At 41.3% G+C, this 20,566-nt stretch overlaps 1 protein-coding gene across 1 annotated transcript in view; it reads right to left on the reverse strand.

Annotated features, from left to right (window-relative positions):
- The window catches only part of pou6f2 (POU class 6 homeobox 2), a gene marked incomplete at its 3' end in the record, with an annotated part of 66,694 nt that overhangs the window by 40,325 nt on the left and 5,803 nt on the right, over positions 1-20,566 (reverse strand). Inside the window, exons 2-4 of the mRNA XM_079181781.1 lie at positions 20,362-20,549; positions 6,641-6,738; positions 1,474-1,693 (exon numbers count right to left, since the gene is read on the reverse strand). Coding sequence (XP_079037907.1) covers positions 1,474-1,693; positions 6,641-6,738; positions 20,362-20,533 — 490 coding nt within the window. The 5' untranslated portion in view covers positions 20,534-20,549. The remainder of the gene's footprint in view (positions 1-1,473; positions 1,694-6,640; positions 6,739-20,361; positions 20,550-20,566) is intronic.

Genomic DNA, 20,566 nt, shown 5'->3' on the forward strand with positions numbered 1-20,566 from the left:
CCCGACTGCTCCCTGGCGACAGTGCGCCGCTGTATTATGTGTGTGATTAATCAGGCCTGGAGACCCGGAGGGGCGGGGAGGGGAAGCGAGGGGGGATGCGGGGGCAGAGGCCAGAGTTGCAGTTGTCTGACAGAGGTGCTGTGCCAGCAGGCCTCATTCAGCGGAGCTGTGATGAGCTCAGACAGGGCAGAGTGGAGGAGCGTCGCGTGGCCAGAGGGGCTCGGACACAGTCAAGACATTTAGCTTCACTCGTGACTTGTGTCACTTTCTCTCCATGGAGGTCCCTTCAATGCATCCCCTTTAGATAAGAGGACGTGCGAACAGGCAGTCTGTCAGTCCACACGCTTAAAAAAAGATCTGCCACAGAGGCATTTCTCAACAGTTTTTTTTTTTTTTTTTTTTGCTTTTGCTATCTCTCATGGATGGGGAATTTTATCAGGACATTGGATTCCTGGGCTGTCTATTGGTTTGTTTGTCAGTGGACAATAAGGATGACTGAGAGGTGTTTGTTTTGGCGTTCTGACACCCTGACAATGTGTTTGTCGATCAGTTCATCAGATCACTGAAGCCTCTGGGTTGTTCCTCGTCCACCGGGAGGAAGATCTGTTGAAGTGTGAGTCAGACGGGCCTGCTGGGCCCATTATCGTCCACTACTGATGGATACATTGAAGGGCTCGCCGGATAGATGCGGGTTTATTAAAAGCTCTGCCCACAGCGATGGCTGCTGTTATTTATGCATGTTTGTGTCCATTAGGCTTCTACCTCCACATTTCCTCACTCAGGGCATCTGTCCATCCATTTCCCCACATGAGGGGAGCTTTCCCTGCACTTTGTGCTGCACTGGCATTATTGTAATCTCCATCCTAAAAACACACTGCTTTACATGTAGCCTGGCATCTTTTTACATTAGTGCAGCTCTCTCATCCAAGATTTATGACTGATGGTTTCCCCATCCATCCCTCAATCTAATGGTATAAAAGAGACAATGTTTTAAACATTAAAATGAAAACCATTTACAACTATGATCAAAAGAGAACACTTGGGCATTAAAGTTTAAAAGGTAAGGATAAGTACAGCCATGTGGATGGACAGATGAGGTGGAAAAAAAGATATAAAAAAGTGAAGTACAGTGCACTCTTATGTACAGGAAAGAGGCATAAAGTGCTTTTGCGCTGCACTGCAAAACGTTGACCTGTAATTAATACGGTTGTTCCTTCGGGAAAGTTGAGGATAGCGGCTTTTTGGGATACAAACCCCTGAAGGATTCTTACCTGGTGAAGAGCTTTGTAAAACATTTTTATTCAACAAAAAACAAAAAACCTGTCTATGTCATACAACGGATGTATAGCAAGCTGTTGTTGGGATCATTATTTGTTGTATTTATTACTAATCATACTTGTGTCTAATACAGAAGAACCTTCATTAAATGACCATTGGACAGTGGATTGTTTTCGACACTGCCCTCCTTCTTACCTTGCAGGTTCTGGAGAGGGAGCGTCATGATGCCCCCTGCAGCAGCAGCAGCCACCAGGCTCTGGAGGTTGGCGGTGGGCAGGGAGAGAACGAGGCCCTGCTGGCCGCCCAGGTGTCCGCCTGCGTTGAAGGGGATGAGGATGGGCTGGTTCATGCCTGGCGCCGCCCCGGACATCACGCCGCCCACTGCGTTGGCCAGCTGCTGGGCCACCAGGAGGGACTGCAGCAGAAACACACACCACACACATGCATTATATAACAATATATAATCACAGAGTTTGCTCACATCAACAAATCAATAATGTTAGACAGAAAGAGTTGTGTGTAATATAGTCCTTCTTATAATAAATAAACACTACAACTGCACCTACTTTATAAAGACAGTGAAATGAAAAATACATCTTCAAAGTTGTAATCCTCCGTCCCTATAAAGGGTACAAATATTAAAAACGTCTTATTTTTCACTCATCTTGAACAGGGGGCGGTCACAGTTACTTAACTAATCATATATGAGTTGGGGCGACTAGCAACACACGTATTAGCTAGCGTGAGTAGCTAGCAGAGAAATATAGTAGGAGGTGTGCTTTTGGATTTCAGCTGGTAAACCTGTGAAAACGAGGATGAGGTCTAATTTGTTTGCATTGCGTAGCTTTTTTCACTAAAGGACGGCCATTATAGCTATCCAATGACTTTCACTACTATATTAAGGAGCTTGATTTAAATCCATCTCGTAGCTAAATGGTACACATGGAAATACGTCCCTTCACAAAAGCTAAAGACGCTCTAACCTTGTTTTCACGGTGACTTTAAATGTAAATTATTAATCATTTGACTAAACATCTGATGTAAGAGAATGTATTGGATTTTAGTCACATCTTTTTTTATTTAGAATGCACAATTAATACCATTAATGTAAAATATCTTATTACCAAACCAAACGCTGGACGATATTTTCCAATAACGTCATATATCCCAAAATGACAAATATATGAAAAACAACATAAAATAATCAGTGTTCCACTGCTATATGAAACCAAACTCTTCAGATGTGTAAAAAGCTTCCATTGCTGATTTTTACTCAAAATCCTTAATTTACCATTTTGTAGAACAAACTTCCTAAAACTAAAATTCCTCTGTAGCTGATAAATGATAACAATGAATTATCCGCCAGCATTACTTGCGAGAGCTGCAGAATAATTGTTTTACAGTAGAAAAACACGGAGTGAGGGCATCACATTTGATTGATGAATATATATATATATATATATATATACACTATTTTATATTCTGGGATGCATAATTGAGTCAAGTAAAGCAGAAAAGCAGATGCCACCAAAGTGACAGTGTCACTAATCAATGTGTTCTGATGAATGCAGTTGTTTTTCCGATGGTTTCTGTGCTTTGCTGTGTCACAGACTGACAGTCAAAACACACTGCCGTTGGTACATGCAGAGATGAAATCCAATCTTTGTGAAAGAGCTGAGAATTTTTCTTTCACAGAGATGCAGAGTGATTTATGTTTCCTCCCATTGAACAAATCCCTGGTACCACAGAAATGTGCCTGAAATACACGGTGCATTTTCTAAAAAACATAGCAGTGCTTTACTCTTTTGATGAGGGATATAACACATCACTCTCAAGTCTTCATGTATCCATTCATTCACATTAGTTCAAGTGGATTCGGTGCAGTGGTACCCATAGAGGAAAAGATATGTTATCAGAAGTATCGCTCTGAGATATTTTGCACAGTAGAAGATCTCTTCAAATGTATTTTCCAGAGGAAGCCGGTTTGGTAATACACCAACACATTTTTCATCGAGAGCTTTGAGCCAGAAGTGGTAATGTTTGTACCGTGGCTGAAATCTCCACGAATACAGGGAATGACATCGTAAATTGTGTTCATTCTGATAAAACCTTTTTCATATTATGTCAGCCTTTGAGCATGTCAAACTGAATTTACATTGGAGGTACGAGACAGGAGATGCTGAGGATGCGGCAAAATCCAACAAAATGACTGTTTAAGCGTTGAATTGAATTGTTTGGAATAAAATAATACACTGTCAGCTTGCGTTGTGTCCACAGTAAAGCAGCCTTTTAGACGTTGCTAGGTGAGCCTGGCTGCACTGTGTTGACTCCTCCACTGTGACTTAAGTTCTCAAGCCTTTAACTCCAATTGTCAGCTATCTGCTTCTGTTTTGCATGGCGTGTCTGCAGCATGCACAGGAGGCAGAGCGGGCTGACTGGTGCGAAGACCCCACCGTACTCCCAAATCTGGTGCTCCTAGGTGACAGGCGTGTCACTGTGATAACCCTGCATGGTGCGGAACGCCTGCACCCACTCCGACATACATGCAATCAGGTTTTTTTTTGTTTTTTTTAAGAGGTACGAGGTCGTGTGGGTTTAAAGCCAGAACGCGCAGAGATCTCAGGGTCGAAATATCTGCACTGAGAGACAAATGAATAGCTGTTTGTGTTTCTAAGCTGTTCAAAGAATAACACAAAGCATGGAGAGGTGATTGTTGCTGGCAGGAGTAATCATACACACCATATAGGATTCCTCTTTCTCTACATTTGCTTTGATATACAACACCAGCACATAGCAAATGACAATATCTGACGCTTCTGAGAGCATTCAAAATGACATTTGCCATTAACTTTAAAAAATGAATTAATAATCCCAAAGAATCCTCAAAGGACGATAACAAAGGCAACCCGTTTGTTAGCTGCAAGTGACATATGTTTAATCTTGCGTTTTAGACTAAATTTAATCTTGAATCGAAGCAACATATAATCAAAGGCAGTCTTTGAACATTCATCTCTGAGTCAAACAAAATGAGACTGCCAGGCCTGACAGCAAAGACAGCCTCACATAGAAGAGAATAACATTAAAAGACAATTCTGCAATTATCAGATGTAGCCCTGATTTATTTATCATTACAGGCAGCTTTGGAGAAACAGGCCGCTGCAGAGAGACAGTAACTTTGGAGAATATTTTTAAAGCATGGAAAAGCTCTTAGTGTTTTTGTTGTGCCACTTTAAGACTGATTAAGATCTTCATTTGAGGTGAGAACACTGTATATATTACTACGAGAATCCCCAGCACCTCTCATCTAGATTAACAACAGCCGTTCACCTTCTGGCTTTTCGCCCGATACTCTCACTCTTCCTCTCCATAGGTGCTGCTGTACAGTGCTTGGCAGGCTGACGGCTGAGTGTTGAGAAGTGGTCTCCTAGGGGCCGCACGGACGCACACACTGTGTGTGTGTTGGGCTCTGGATGGGGAAGCAGCCCCACTCAGGACTGGATGTGCTACCCAGCCTCTCTGCCCATCAGGGGAGAATAGGCCCTTCTATCTGCTTGGCAGCTCTGGCACTGAGAAATTGCCCATAATCACCCAGATAGCAGACTTTTGTCATCCTAACTGCGAGTGGGAAACAGAAGGAAGGTGGATTCATGTTGGGTAAACTACCATCGGATAATGGTTGTTCGAACAATATCCGGCTCTGGAGCGAGAATCTATCAAAACATATTGATCCTGGAACAAGAGAATTGGGTATGGCATGCGGAGCGCCTTTGTTTCTGAAAAGTGTTAGCTTCACACAGACTGTACTGACAGCATTAATATATTAGATGGTGACTGTTGAGAGCCGCCTGCTGAGGCTCAGGCTGTAACTGCTTCCTGCTCGAGATGCCTTCCTTTTGTGTTTATTTCTTATCTATTACAAAGACAGTGGCTTGGGCCGGCGAGGGTGTCTGTAATCAAAAAAACTGCTTTTAATTAAGCTCATTCTTCATTCCCACTTGCAGCAGATTGACTCTTTCACTGGGGATTTCTCACCCTACAAACCTGCCCAACGAAACCACTCTCCTCCTCTCATGTTTCCTCTTTTGTTTCTCCTGATGAGGAGTGACTGTCATTGAGTAACACTGAGAGCAGGGAGAATGGCCTTATTAAAGAGGGTGGAGGGAACCGGACGCTTGTGTGTTGAGCGGTGACATTGAGCAACACTAATGAGATAGATGTTCATTAAACATCGCAGAGCCACCAGGCCAATAAATCCAATCAGATAGGACAAAGCCAGATTGAGCTATTAACAGGGCTGCAGGCTCGCGCTCTGTGCCTCCCTGCTTGTTTTGACAAGGCCTGTATCGTCAGCTCATTAGTGCCACGAGTCAATTACATTTGATGTGTGATGACAAAATACCTTTCACATCGTAGCTGAAAATGATTCACAGTTTAGCATTCAGTGAGTGTTTTTTTGTTTTTGTTTCACTCACCACACAGAATATAAAGTTGATTACTGCAACTGACAAACGCCTTGATCTTATTCTCATTATGGCTGTGAGTAAATATAACTCAATTAACAGAGCCGAGTTAGTCGTCAGTTCTTTGAGTCGCTCTTTATTTAATGAACTTTGGCATCTTTGAGTCATTCATGCATGGAGGCAGAGAAATAAAGTAGGAAGGAGCCCACAACAAACACAACGAGGGGGACCGGGGACAACGTCGGAGCGCTCGTCATCAAAAAGAAGGAAGCCAACCAATGTGTTTGTCCAATTCTCACTGGACTTAGAAGTATTGTACCGTTTAGAAGTCAGTTAGAATAAGGTGGAGACACGGTGGGCTATCTAAATATTTAAAAACAATAAAAATACAATATGAAGAACTTGAAAGATTTGAATCAAAGTTTTCAGGGACCTTAAACAGACAATCACAATAGATATTTAGGAGATATTTGTTTATTATGTCAGTTTTATTTAATTACATTTTTGTAAGCTTGATGAGAAGGAGGCTAACTCATCTTTTATAGTTGAGTACAGGTGTCATAACTCGTGTACATTTGAGTCATTGTGGCAGTTTCGGCTTTTGCAAACTTCTTAAATGCCTCAAGCAGGCGGTTGAAACCTGATGAGCAGCCACATTATGTTTCCTTGTGGATATTTGTATTGGCTCTTATATTTGATATGTCTTCTTATATTTAGTATTAATTTGTTCCTTTTATTAAGCGTCCCAGCAAAAGCATTTCAAACGATTGTTCCTGTTAAACCGGAAGGACAATAAAACACCTTGAATCAAAATGTTAGCTTACTCAACGTTTTCACATAACCATCGATTAAACAGAGCGTCTTACGTTTAGGTTCAGTTTGCTGCAGAGATCGTCGCTCACCTGTGGACCCATGGAGAACCCAGGGTGGGACTGGCCCAGGTGACTCTGCTCAGAAGGACTGCTGCTGGTGTCGGACTGGACCGAACCGTCACGAGCTCCTGGGAGAGCAACAGGCAGAGATCCATGGAGAAAGAAAAAAAAGAGAATCCAGCTTAGATCAAGACGGGCAATATAAGTAGATAAACACACAACACGGACCACGTTGTGATATTACAACACATTGTCGTGCGGCGCAGAGGAGGGTAGTTGGGAAAGGAGGGGAATTTGTGTTTAAGTGCTTTATCAATAACCGCTGTAGCGCTGAATAAATTACCAACCAGCGGAGAGGCTCATTGATGGGGGATGATGCATACTGGCGGGTCCCCGATGGCCTGGATTACCGCTGAGAGATAGAGCTCCACCACAAACGCCGGGGCCATATTATTCAGCCATTTACATCAGCGAGTATCACTCATCTAAACCCACTCTCCCCACCCTCCGCTCTGGGCCTGCAGCTACGAGACACAATTAGACCTGTTTGCTATGAGGGCAGAGTGGAGTGGAGCAGACAGGGACATGATAATAAGCTTGCTGATGGCTGCAGGGAAAAACTAAGGACACCACCGATTGGATATCGTAGCAATCGCTATCGCACAGAATCTCTGAGCGGTGCACAGTGTGGATCGCTGTAGAAGGTCAGAGAGGCTGCTTTGACCCTCACCCTTTGACCCCCGATGAGGCCTCACTGCTGACACAGAGGCTCGCTGAGTGCAAAGACGAGTCAATGTTGCAGAAAGAACTGTCGGAAAAATTAAATGTCTCTTAGATGTATTTTAGCAAAGTGACTGTCCAGAAGAAAAACACAAAAGAAAATGACTTCATTTAATTTTCTGTGAGCATTCGTTTAAAAGAAGAACCTCATGTAAAGAGGGTTTAGATCTTACTAAAGCTAGAATGTGCTGAAGACTTGAACCAAAACAATAGCCTAGTGAACTTTGACAAACATTGAACACACGTATAACAAAAAGAAACAACAGAAACATTCAGGATGATTTTCTGAAAGATGTTCAGAGGATGAATGTCTTTGTAATAAGTTGGTGAAGGTGATGCAATGAAACTATGTTTCGACTAACTATAAAGCTATTACAAACAAGGTCTCCTGTTCCTTTACCGACAGGCTGTCAATAGTTCCCACTGATTCAGGTCTGCCACTTCACTCCTTCTATTGAAGCCAGCTGCTATATTTTATTAGCCTTAACCTGGGTGAACACGGCTGTCCTTCAAGCAAATATCCAAAGAAGTTGAGCAGTTTCTTTGGACATATCTTTATTCATTATTTGTCTTTTATGGTTGTCCAGTACTGACTTCTTCCTTAGTCTTTCTGCTCTGATCGAGTTTTGAGTTTGAATTTTGTCTGCTGAAGACAGGATGAATAGTTTTTCTTGTGAAACAGAGTGCATGCAGGGCTTTGTAGTCCTTCTCTAAAAGCTTCATACCGAGCAGACTATTGAATAGCGTTGCCAGAACGATCTCATTGCCTGTCATGTTTATTTGTGCATTACATTTTTAACTCCCCTCCGCCAAATAAAATCATTTCATCTTTACATAAAATCCAAATAATTGGTGAGTGGCATGACCGAACAAACCTCCAGCGTTTGATGGCTGATGTGAAAGCCCAAGGGGGGGGGGGGGGGGGGGCCTGCTTTACGAGCTGGTTCCTACCTCTGGCTGGCTGGCCCTGCTTCTCGATGGAGGTCCACATCCTCTCGCTTATCAACCTCGCAACGCACTCCATGTTTTGACAAGCCAGTCTCTTTTCACCAATTATTTCACCCATTATGGATCACGTTGTGCGCAGCCCCACCCTGTGCACTCCGTATCTGGAATTAAGATCAATCTGAGCAAACAGGATAGACTTTGTGGCCGTATTAGAGTCAATATAAAGTGACAGATAGAGCACAATGTCATCGTAAACCGCGGTATAATTTCACATTTATTTTGGAGGGTGAATATTATGAGGCCATATTATGTTTTTACTGGATTTCATTAGCGGTATTGTCTCCAAGCAGTTAATTCCCACTTTGGTTGTTTAAATTAAAGTGATGCCTCTCAACTTTCGCACCACCTCAAAGACAATTCTCCAAATGCTGCTGACTCACTGTTCTTCTGTGCCAGGGAATTTTCTATTTAGCATCATAACAAAGCCAATCTGCTAAATGAAGATATTCAGCTATAATGAAGGAATGAGACTTTATAACATCATCGATAGGCTCCAGACAGTACGGCTCATGACCGTAGTTAAGATATTGGTTGTGAATAATGTATTCTATCTGATAAGCAGTGTGAGGGACTTACTGAATAACGATTCTGTGATGCCTTCATTTCACAATAACTTAGAAAGCTTCATCCCCTTGCAAATATCTGTAACGTTAACACGTTTATCGCAGGGGAAAAAATAAAATCGATAATAAATAAATACACATGCACATCTTTCCCCAAAGGATTTGTGTAATTTCTTTAACTAAATTAAATAGCTGACAGGAGAAAGGCCCAGGGAGTCGGTCTTCAATTCTTCTTTATTGCTAGAATCTTTGTACATGTTTTGCTTTTCTTTAAAAAAAAGAAATATGCTTATCCAATGTGAATGATTCTTAAATGGATTTCCAGATTGATTAATACTATATACGGGGGGAAAAGGGAAAATATCTCCATCAAACCTTACTGAGAAGAAAGTCCTTTGTTGGCGTGATACGCAGGTTACACAATGGCTAAAATGAAATGAATGGATGTATTGATGTGAGGAGAGATGAAAGAAGAGGCCAAACGGAGGAAAGAACAGGCGATGCACATTCAACATAGTTTTACATTTATCTAGGACATTCATGCTTCATCTTCCTGAGCAGCGTCACTACCGTTGCAGTACAAGTACCCTTAAATCAAAACTCTTTAGCCCTTAAATATACAGGTGTTCAAGTTGTATACGGCCTTGACTGAAAGAAAGATAAATAATTAAATTACATGAATCAAGTCTTAATAATTCCAAACTCGTGCCGACAGTGACATGAGGATATTTTCATTGAAAATGCTTTTGTATGTAAGTGAAATAATTGTGTTTATTACAGGGCACAGAGTGCAATTTGATGCGGCTTATGTCATGGAAATATTGCCAATATCCACCGCAAAATAAATTCTCTTTCATTGATCACCAAAGTGGCCACTGGAGAGCGACTTTCAAAGCCACACAAGGCAGAAGGTCTCTCTGTGTGTGTGTGTGTGTGTGTGTGTGTGTGTGTGTGTGTGTGTGTGTGTGTGTGTGTGTGTGTGTGTGTCGGGCCGTTGAGGGGGGGCAAAGAGCCATATTTATTTGACTTGGTTCAGCCTGTCTTAATGCAGGGTGCCCCAAGGACTACACCACAAAACAATTAGCCTGGATTTCATAAAGCAATCAGCATGCCACCTTGTCTAATGCAACCGCTTCATACATTGACAGTCTGAATAAAATGGGTGTTATTGAAAGCTTTGTGTTCATGTTAGCTTTCGCCTCAAAGCATTCATGAATCAATTCTTGCCCATAAAAGAAGCTTTAACACTTAAGCTATTTTAGTGGAAATGCATTATGTAAGTTGTCAAATGTACGAGAGAGGCCTGGTAACGATTCAGGCTATTCAGAATGAACAGCCAACCCCCATTTTTATAATGGTCCTTTTGAAAATGTCTGGCTGAGTGCATTTGTTTGCTATTAAGATGGTGTCAATCATTTTGCCACTGAAATCTAATCCATAGAAAATAATTTCACATGTGAACACATTTAAAGAGACCGAAGATTATAAGAGGATTACATTAGTAATTGTTATAATACATTGAATTATTGAAGTAGAGATAATTATTATAGTACATAAATATGCAAAACAGAACTATGATTTTTGTCATCAAAAGTGTGCCGTTGATTCAGAGCGCGTGTGAGCTGTTGAAGCGTAACGGATGGGCCGAGATAAACAAGCCACATCATACACAAGCGTTAATTCCGTCAATACGCAACCAATTGTCCGAGATTGCTTGACCATTGATTTTGTTAATACCACTTTGAAAGTTGATGTTGCATTGCTAAGGCAGTTGAGAGAGAGTGAAATGTAGAGCGACAGCTCATTTCACTTCCACTTTTCTGTCTAAAGCAGCCTGGAACAAAGTCCAGAACGCATTGTTGCACACAAGGCATGGTGCCGTGTGGAGGAGAGCAGCCTACAGCATGATTTACTTAACTCCTTGTAGAATGCAAGAGGGCTAAAAATCATCAGTGATTTAGCTCAGTGTTTCATTACTCCCACTAAAGCCCTCAACAATAACACAGGGCATAATCTGCTGCCAATAACTCCAGGTGCTCTTAGTCAGATGGCTCCCTCCGGACCGGCAGGGAAGTAATACTCTGTTTAGAGGCTGGGGTGGAGAAGCTGCAGAGGACAGGTCAATAGTGTTTCTGGGAATAGAAAATCACCAGAGACGGACTTGTGAGTGGCTGCCTGTAACACTATTAGCTAGATTATGGCTACTGCTGCTGCTAGAAGAGCTGTCGTTTCCTTAATTAAGAGCCCAGCGAAGGGCAGGAGGGAGAAGAGGCCACGCCACTGTTTCTGGGCCTCTAACATTAAAGCAAGATTCCTCGTCGCGCAAGGGCGGAGATCTCACACGGGAGGAAAAAAAAAATCTATCTCATTCATTATTCTGGCACAAAGTGGAATTATGGAGTTAAGGAATTACATCGGAGGTGGTGCCGTGGAGTGTGCCGAACAGAAAGAATTTGACACCTCAGCAGTTCTGTGACTTTTTCTGAGCCACAAGCAGCGGAGGGAAGACTCGGAGGACAGAAGGACAGGCGGAGAGGAAATGGATGCGACGGTGTAATAGATGTCTCCACTGGCTGGAGGTTTTGATTGTAAACCAAAGAAAATAGTACACTTCAGTTTGTGGATGAATCTGCATGCAGAAGATGCTTTAAACCAGTGAGGACTCCAACACTTATGCTCTCACTCGTGGCCACAGGTCTTTACCGAAAGGCTCTTTGACATGAGAGTGCTCTGCTCCAGCTCTTACCTGTCTCTCCCTTGATGCTGGAGTGGAGATAGAGGCAGCACAAGCATGAGAGGGACCAGAGGGAGGTAAATTGGTGAGAAGAGGCACTGCCCATTTCAAAAGGTCAAGAAGGAGAGACGGTGTGATGGAGAGAGAGGAGGATGGAGAAGGGAAGAGGAAGGGGAGGGGAGGAGAGAAGAGGGCTTTTGTGTTGCGTCTTCACAGGGGACTTGGGACACTTTGCACATGAGCACATCTGTTACGGAGCGTCCTCCTCATTCCCAAAGCAATGTCAACCTGATTAGCTCAGGGTTGAAAGAGGCAAATAACAATCCAAATTATTCCTCATCCTTTTATAGCCATCAGCGAAGGTGGGACGCTGAGATGAAGACTAGCTTTAGAGAGCAGTAAGCCTTTTAGGAGATGCCTGCTTCACTATTGCTCCTCCTCCCAAATTACTTAAATGATATTTGCTGTAAATAGGATTCTGCTGCCGGCAGCCTGCAACCCGGTGCTGAAGAGAGGCTTTCCTCTCACTCCTTTGTTCATACTTTGTCTGAATAGAAACCCAAGGCTTCTAGTTGAAACGATTATTGATCATTTGATCAACAACAAAAGTGTCAATTTTAATAACCGATTAAGTTAATTGTCAGGCAAACAAACCCTGTATTATAACACTTAAGGTAAATATATTTGGGTCTGAAGACATCACTTTGGGGATTTTGCTGCTCTGGTTTTATAGACAACACTTATAATTGATAGGTTGAGAAAATAATCAGCAGATTTAACAATAATGAAATAATCTATAGTTGCAGCCCAACTTATAAATTCAATTAAAAAAAAGAATAAAATCTAATTGAATAAAGCTCCATAGTAAAAATTAATTTCTGTATTTTTGTGCTGTGAATCGCTTGGTCAATCAACATGACATTAATCAAGAACAATTGTTCCAACCAAATAATAATTTGCAGGTATTTATCGAGCCAGAAAGTCAAACATTCACTGGTTCAAGCTTCTCAAATATGAAGATTTGATTTATTTTTTGTCTGTTTTACATCATTACAAATATAAAATATTTTAGTTTTGTACTGTTGAAGAATTATCAATATAATTAACAGATTAATCGTTAATAAGAATAAGTGAACCTTGTTGAAACCAGTTGAACCGTAAACAAGTATCTTCAAACTGCAATCACTTTAAAAACAGCATTTGTGTCCATCCTATGTTGCATCTGGTCAGCTGCAGGACATTTAGAAGTAGTGGGGTGTGAGGGCAGTCCAGGGCGAAGTGTGTGTGTGTGTGTGTGTGTGTGTGTGTGTGTGTGTGTGTGTGTGTGTGGGTGTGTGGGGGGCTAGACACCCACATGTCATGCCTGACACATCAGCCTGGGCCCCCCAGGCTATACGGCACTAATGCTGCCTATGTCCCACTTTCTACCCCTTGCCCCTCAAAGCCTCCTCTCCTCCCCCCCCCCTCACCCGTTCCTTCTGTCATAGAGGTATTATAACAATGGATCACACCAACGCTGCAGCACAGGCTCAATCACTATAGGATGACATCAGGTGATACAAGCTGCACGAGACTTTATCTTACCTCCACTGAGCCTGAGTTTATCTGGAGAAAAAAAGACCTGCGTTAGTTGTTACTGTATTCTCCTGTTGCAGTGATATTTACAGAGCTGAGTGGTTTAAGGTGGAAACAAGCAAATAATCACGTAGCTAAAAGACACCCAGCCCATCCCATCACATCCCACCCCAGCCAGCACATTATTCTGGTGGAGCAGACAAATAGTGGAAGGAGGGACGTCTGGAAATAGTATTGCTTTGAAGCCCATAACTCTATTCTGGAGAAAAGAATCATCACAGTGTTATTCCACATCCTCAGATATAAAGGGAAAAAACATAATAACTTCTCGATAGCCTGGATCTCCACTGCCCTATACTAGCACCCCCCCCCCCCCCCCCCCCCCCCCCCCCCCCCCCCCCATCCGCTCGCCCACACCCTTGCCTCATCCACCATACACCCACTTCTCCTGCCTCAATCTTTGGTTTCAAAGGAAGCGAATCAGCCAGAAGGACAGAAGGTTATGCATTAGTACTGGTCATTGCTCAAAGAGCGAGCGTTATAAATAATAAAGGCTTGTGAAGGACACAAGGGCTGTGGGATGCATCTCTGGTTCACGCCACACAAGTCAAAGACAAGACTGTAATTTCTATTCCGAAAATGTGACCCTTGCAGCTTCAATTACATCTCAACAACACCAACCGTGTCCATGCCAGGAGATGTGATGCCTCTTTGTTAGCTCTACATGAAAGGCTTGTATTGGTTATGGAGCGCATAGTACACAACATATACGTTTTTTTGGAAAATGATTTTCCAACTTAAAAGACAGTGTATAACTAAAATAAATGCATATTGAAATTCAATTTATTTTCTCCACAACTATCCACCTACAAAACTTGTGATGTTTTGTTTGGAATACTTTCGAGTCAAGGCAACAATAATCTTCTTTACTTTAAATATACAAACAGGGAGAATTATATAGTCAGTTATTTTGAAGTTCTTTATTTTGCTCAAAGTCATTTCTGCATAACCAAGCAGCCGTGAAACCTGGTGACCTTTACTGCTGTTTGCACCCGAAAACAAGAAGTCCTCCTCGTGCTCATCCCGCCTGTCCTCTGAGCCACGCAGCGATTGTGCTGCTGTAGCCACGAGCACTGCAGGCATATTAGCGAATGTATTACACCTGCTTTATAGGCATGCATTAAGCTTGTTTTCAAGTTTGCGCAGACAGATGAAATCCCCATAATGAGATCCACCTCCTGGGGAGAGACGTGTTCTCCCTCGGCCTCCTTTATCCGCTCTTATTTACTCAGCGTGGCCCATTCAGCACTGGGTTTGCGCCACTTTATTACTTAACCTCACCACACAACATTACGGGGCTCTTTGCATCAGCAAGCAGCCTATCCCACCATGCATCCTGCTCACTAAGCTGATTACACAAAAATAATAACAACTCGTGCCTCCAGCAGTGTGTGTGTGTGTGTGTGTGTGCGTGTCTCTTTGCAAATTCATACACACGTATACACACAAAGGCAAAAGAGAATTTTGCACTAAAGACAGTACTATATTAACTACATAATAATATTATGAAGTATGCACTAAGTATATTAAAATACAAAATTAGTGGATTTTATTGTTTTGCAGATCAAGTCAAGTTGTGAGTGACTTTTGCAAATGTAAAATTTTTAACTTTAAGGAAGAATAAGTAGGATTTGTGGTTTTAAAAAATGACAAAGTTCAAATTATTGTTTCGTTAACAAAGAGAAAGAAAAATATTTGTCGAAACATTCAAAACTTTTCTTGTGTCCTCCAGGTAAGTTTAAACCATCTCACCACGGTCCTCTATTAGTTTGAATTGTTTCCAGCTGAGTAGCTCCATCTGTGTAGACAATAGTGTTCATCAACACCACACTAACAAAAATAAACTAATATTGTGAGAAAATGAATTTGGTAACTTATAAGCCAAATATTAGATTTAAAAGAGGATACTGGTATCAAAATCTAAGTAAAACAATGTGGGATGAAACGTTCGCCTTGTAAAAATAGTTTAAAGCTACATTTAAGGAGAAGAAGGGCTGAAGCTTGTTCTGTTGGTAGGTTTGCTCTTGTTCAACCAAGTGGGCGGGTCGGGTTCGGGTAGTTGATTAATGTGTGTTTGCAGGTTGGTCCGTGCTGATTAACTTGCTTTATAAAACTCATACCTGGGCATCACTTCCTGATGGGCTTTGAGTGTGAACATATCAGAAAATGTCAAAATGTTTCATCGAATAAATAACTTAACTACAGGCAAAATCATATAAACACGGGCAGGTGGACGCTAGTCGGCTGTAAGTGTTGTTATCATTTAATTATAAAATGATTTAGTTAAAAATGTAACATTTTTATGTTTATTTCCAATTCATTTAGGCCAGTGTAGTAGATTTAGAAATAACATGCAGATTTTTTTCCCCCATCGACCACATAGGTCGTAGTAAACCAGGATTTTCTTTGGTTGACTACAGCTCTATAGAAGTACAGCTACTTTTCTAATGATGCAACTCTAAATTCTCTCCAAAATAAAGTCCTGCGTGTCCGGATGACATTCATTTCACTAATCCAGCATACAATCAGATTGTAAGTGAAGCCTAACAAACCTGCACATGTATAGAAGCGTTACAGCAGATGGGGCTTTCTGCGTGGACTTTTTGTTCTGAATGACCTCCAATACCAGGAATCAATGAAAGATTCATTCTGCTCTTTTGGGGAGGGGGGTCTCTAGGTGACCTTTGTGAAAATGTTCCACCATTTTGGCAGAATCCGAATAAGTGCAGACCATTTCATGTAGACAGTAAGTGTATGAAATGAGTGCTCCTGTCGTTCCAGCCTGGCTCACTTTGACAGCATGATGATAGAAGCGTCACATCCTTGGGAGAGTAAATGCAAACTGACAAGAGATGAGCCTTTGGTTGCTGAATATAATACGGAATTGTGCTCTGAGTGTCTTATTATCTTGTCTGTTGATGTCTGAAAGGGGGAGATTTGCTTGAGAAGAGAAGACAGAAACTGTACGCATCCAACACCATCCCGTCCTTTGAAAAAAAAATTGCTTGCCCTACTAACCACAGCTTTCCCACCTAATGTCCACTTCTACTTGGAATAAATACAAGGCGGCGGGATGTTTGTGGTGCCTCGTAGCCCCTGTTAGCTGAAGTGGAAGACTATTTGCACAGGCAAGCTTTTAGGAGGAGAACGACCCTTTCACCACTGCAGTAAGCATGTGGTGGGTGTAGAAGGTGGACAATTTACTGTAGACAAACATGACCGCTACTGTCATTGTCTCCAACTGACTTCTCCTTCTCATACTAGCACAAACTCAAATACATAGACGACTAAAACTGAAGTCAAGCATCAATTCCGCACGGAGGAAAAGTTGTGGTTGGCTCTCTAGAAAACACACATACAGTGTGTGGCCCATGTAATCGCAGAACAGAGTAGCCATGCAGCGATATCAGCGTTCAATGATGATTCACAACTCTTTAATATCAACATAATGATATGTATATTGATGTGAACTGCCGGAAAGTAAGACACGGTGCCATATTTAGCACACCTTCTGAAACAAAAATCTTGTTGATCTTACATTTAATGGGGGTATTTAACTAATTAGCTGTATATTCTCCTCAGCTGATGATTATCTATCCTCACAAATGTATGAATCATACACTGTGTATGCTCGTGTGTGCATGCTATACATTCTATTTTAAGATCATTTTTGTTCTATCAACAGGATAGATTTACAGTAACACTTGAACTCTAGAGGAGCAAAATTAAGTCATAACGTGATTTGCATAACCCTGACACCATTAGGTGTGTGGTGGTATTCTGTGCATGGGGTAAGCGTGTTGGTAAGTGTGAAAATGTCACTCGTGAAATTGGAGCACTATATCAGAGAGAATATGCAAAATAACCGCCGTAAAACAGAACAAAGTTTAGATTGTTCTTTACCCTGAAACTGGAGAATCCAGAAATGATTCATGCTTCTTTACCACAATGCAAAAAGTAAAAGGGAGGAATCTGAATATTGTGGCTTCTGCACAGTTCACACCCACATAAATAAAACCACTGAATAATGTCACTTTTAAGGCTGAGTTTCAAAGCTCTATTCAGGATTGTTTTCACATCTGTGACATACATGTTATAGAAACTTAATACAATCTCCTTATAACCTCAAGAGTTCACTACAAATACAATGTGGCTCAAATACCTACAACATAAAATCCAACTGGTGTAACAAAGCTAGAAATCCTAATGATTGTCTAAAATGTTTGCTTGTTGTTCATCATGCTTTAGCTACTCTAAGAGTCAAAATACCTTTAGATATATTACTTCTTACTGTGTGGAAATTGAGCATCTTCAAAATGTCAGCTTGTCTGGAATTAAGACAAATAGAGTAGCTTCTGCCTTTATGGCCACATGTGTTACGCTCAATTGCTTTAAGAGAGGGTTCATAGACCCGACGCTACTCGTGGCGGGTTATATAATCCATCAACTGCAGTTTAAACATTAAAGTTCCCAAAATGTTCACTCAGACTTCAACTGAATACCCAACAAAACAAGGAGACTACCATTCTAGTTCTAAACAGAGTTAAAAATAATATGCAAGTGACCCATCACTATCACCAAACCTTCTCTCTGGTAGCATTTAAGGAAATTCATGGAGAAATTTCTCTTCTCCAACCCTCCACACACAAACATGCGCTCTCCCATTCTTCCCTCTTATCTTGACACTACTGTGCGACGTCTCCTCGTCGTAACCTGCCTTCCTCTCTGACACGTCATGTGGGCATTGGCTCCCAAACCCAACCTGCCGCTGGCACAGCCCAGGGCTCCGCCACCGGGCAGAGACAAACCATCCCCCAAAAATGCTCACTGGAGAGGCTTCGACTCGCCATCAGACATCAGCAAACACCAAGCACAAAGGAGACACAAACAATCTTAATCTGATAGATCAAGAAATATAATGGAGCAGCTTGCATGTTTTCCTGAGTAAATTATCATTGTTAGAGGCAGATTGGCAATGTAAAGCCAAAAAAACGTCAAATAAATAGTAAAGCATTTAACAAGATGAGAAAAAGAGAAGCAGAAAGTATGAAGTGAGCAGCAGCAAAGGAGTCAGAAAGAGACTGATCCGAAACAAAGAGAGAGGGAGAGACTTGATGCTTATTAAACCAAATTGCAACACTTCTGAGACAAATCCTGCAGTACACAGTCCTTGTTTAGAAGACTTTCGCCTCAGGTTATTCTTGAAAAAAAGGATTCAAAAGACAGCTGAACTCTAACTGATGAGGTTGGAGAGCATTTGGCTGGCCCTTGTCTAAATTCTTATTGCATCTCGTTCAAAAATGTTTGGCAAGCTCAGTATATAGGCACTATAATATACTCTGTGCTACTTCCCAGGAAACACGCAGGCACCCAGACGTCAGGATTTCTATTGACAACTCTCATTAAAATTATTATTATTAAATTATGCACTGTTTACTGCAGTATAAATTCATGACCAGCAATAAAACAACTATATGTCAGAATCTCATAGCCACTAAGATGTGCACAAACACAAATAAACACTTTTAGAAATGCTAAAACCGACAAACAGACGATCACAAGCAGAAGAGACTTTCTGTACAAATATACAAAACAGAAAGCAGCATCTGAAGCCATTAAAGGAGGATTTTGTTACCTTGCATCAACACAACAAATACTATAATAATAACAGAAATAGAGTGACAAAAAGGGTACAAGATGAAGATATGTTAAGCAAATCAGCTCTCCTTAGGAAGTCTTCTAATTTGCAGAATATTAAGAATGGTCTCTTCAAAGAGGCGTTCTACTAAAATGAAGCAAATAAAAACTTTAAGTCTGGAATTAATTTGTTTAGTGGAGATAGAAACATTTCACACATACTAGGGATGAGAGCACCATTTCCTTGAAATTAAATATATAAGTTTTGGATTCTGTAGCTCTCTCCACAGGGACAAAACGGTTAAATCTGCAGTTATTATCTACAATTCAATGTAATTACAAATATTCAGTTTGCAATCATTTATAATTCTAATGACTTTAAAATCTCTCTAATGAAGAGCTACATTACCTTTCTCATTACATCAAATAATTAGAAAATGAGCTTAAATTGTAATTTATATCATTATGCTTATTGATGCATAATGTGGCCGAGTAAATGAGTCCACATAATTTAAACACCTCATAATAGAAAAACACACACAGACGCAGACTCTGCCAAAATAGAGTGTGTACACTTAATTAATGAGATAACTGCAACAATAACGAGGCATGCTGATAGAGACATTTTGAATATCATTTGCAAAGACTCAAAATGACTGAATGAACTCAGAATAATTAAGTGTAAGAAGAGAAGACTGCATGATCTAGAAACAGTAATATTATATCTGATGTGCTTATGATAAATATTATATCGGACATAAAGTAGAGGTTTTAATTTACTCAACACCAAGGTTGTAATTGTCTGAAAAGTTGTAATTAATTGTAACAATGTAACAAATGTAATATTTGTAAAAAGAGACCAAACACCACCAGAGTTGTGAAGGTGGGGTTGAATCAAAATATCCTTACAGCTAAAATATTTTTTTAAGAGAAAATTAAACTTTTGGATAGATTTTATATAAAGGAAAGTCATGCAAAGAAGCTGCCATAAAATATACAACAGTAATAAAGCATCAAACGTATCCAGTATTTAAGACAGACACTAAAGGCCACTAAAACATACCGCATCTTCAAAAGAAACAGTTCTGCAGTATGACTGCCTGTTGTACTGTCAATACACTTTCAACTCACAAGACAAATCTGAAGGTACATGAAACATCTTAACACACCAAAATCATATGACATACAATTTCCCCGTCAGGAAGTCCAAGCTTTAAAAGAGCCAAACATGGACTTGGACATTGCACCTAAACTTAGTTTGCTGTCTGACACTGTTGACACCTGTCCCAGCACTGGAAGCTCTCTGCTCTCACCTCTCCGCTGCCTAAAGCAGACTTCAGCCAGCAGCTCTTTGAAGGAGAAGGGACAAACGGGAGGCGTGAGAGCCGACTTACCGTACAGCTTGTTGGGAGTGCCCTCTCTGTCCGTGGCCTCGGAGGGCAGGAGCAGGGGCTCGTCGTTCAGATCGCTGTCTGGGGTGGCCGCTTTGTCGTCCGCCCGGAGTTCTGCCGCGCTCATGTCGCTGCGCAGGGAGAGCAGCGGCTTGCTCAGCTGCCCTGTAATCATCGGATCCTGGAGGGAGCTGCTAGCCCAGGTGGG

The sequence above is a fragment of the Pholis gunnellus genome, assembly GCF_910591455.1.
Source record: "Pholis gunnellus genome assembly, chromosome: 20".
Lineage (NCBI taxonomy): Eukaryota > Metazoa > Chordata > Actinopteri > Perciformes > Pholidae > Pholis > Pholis gunnellus.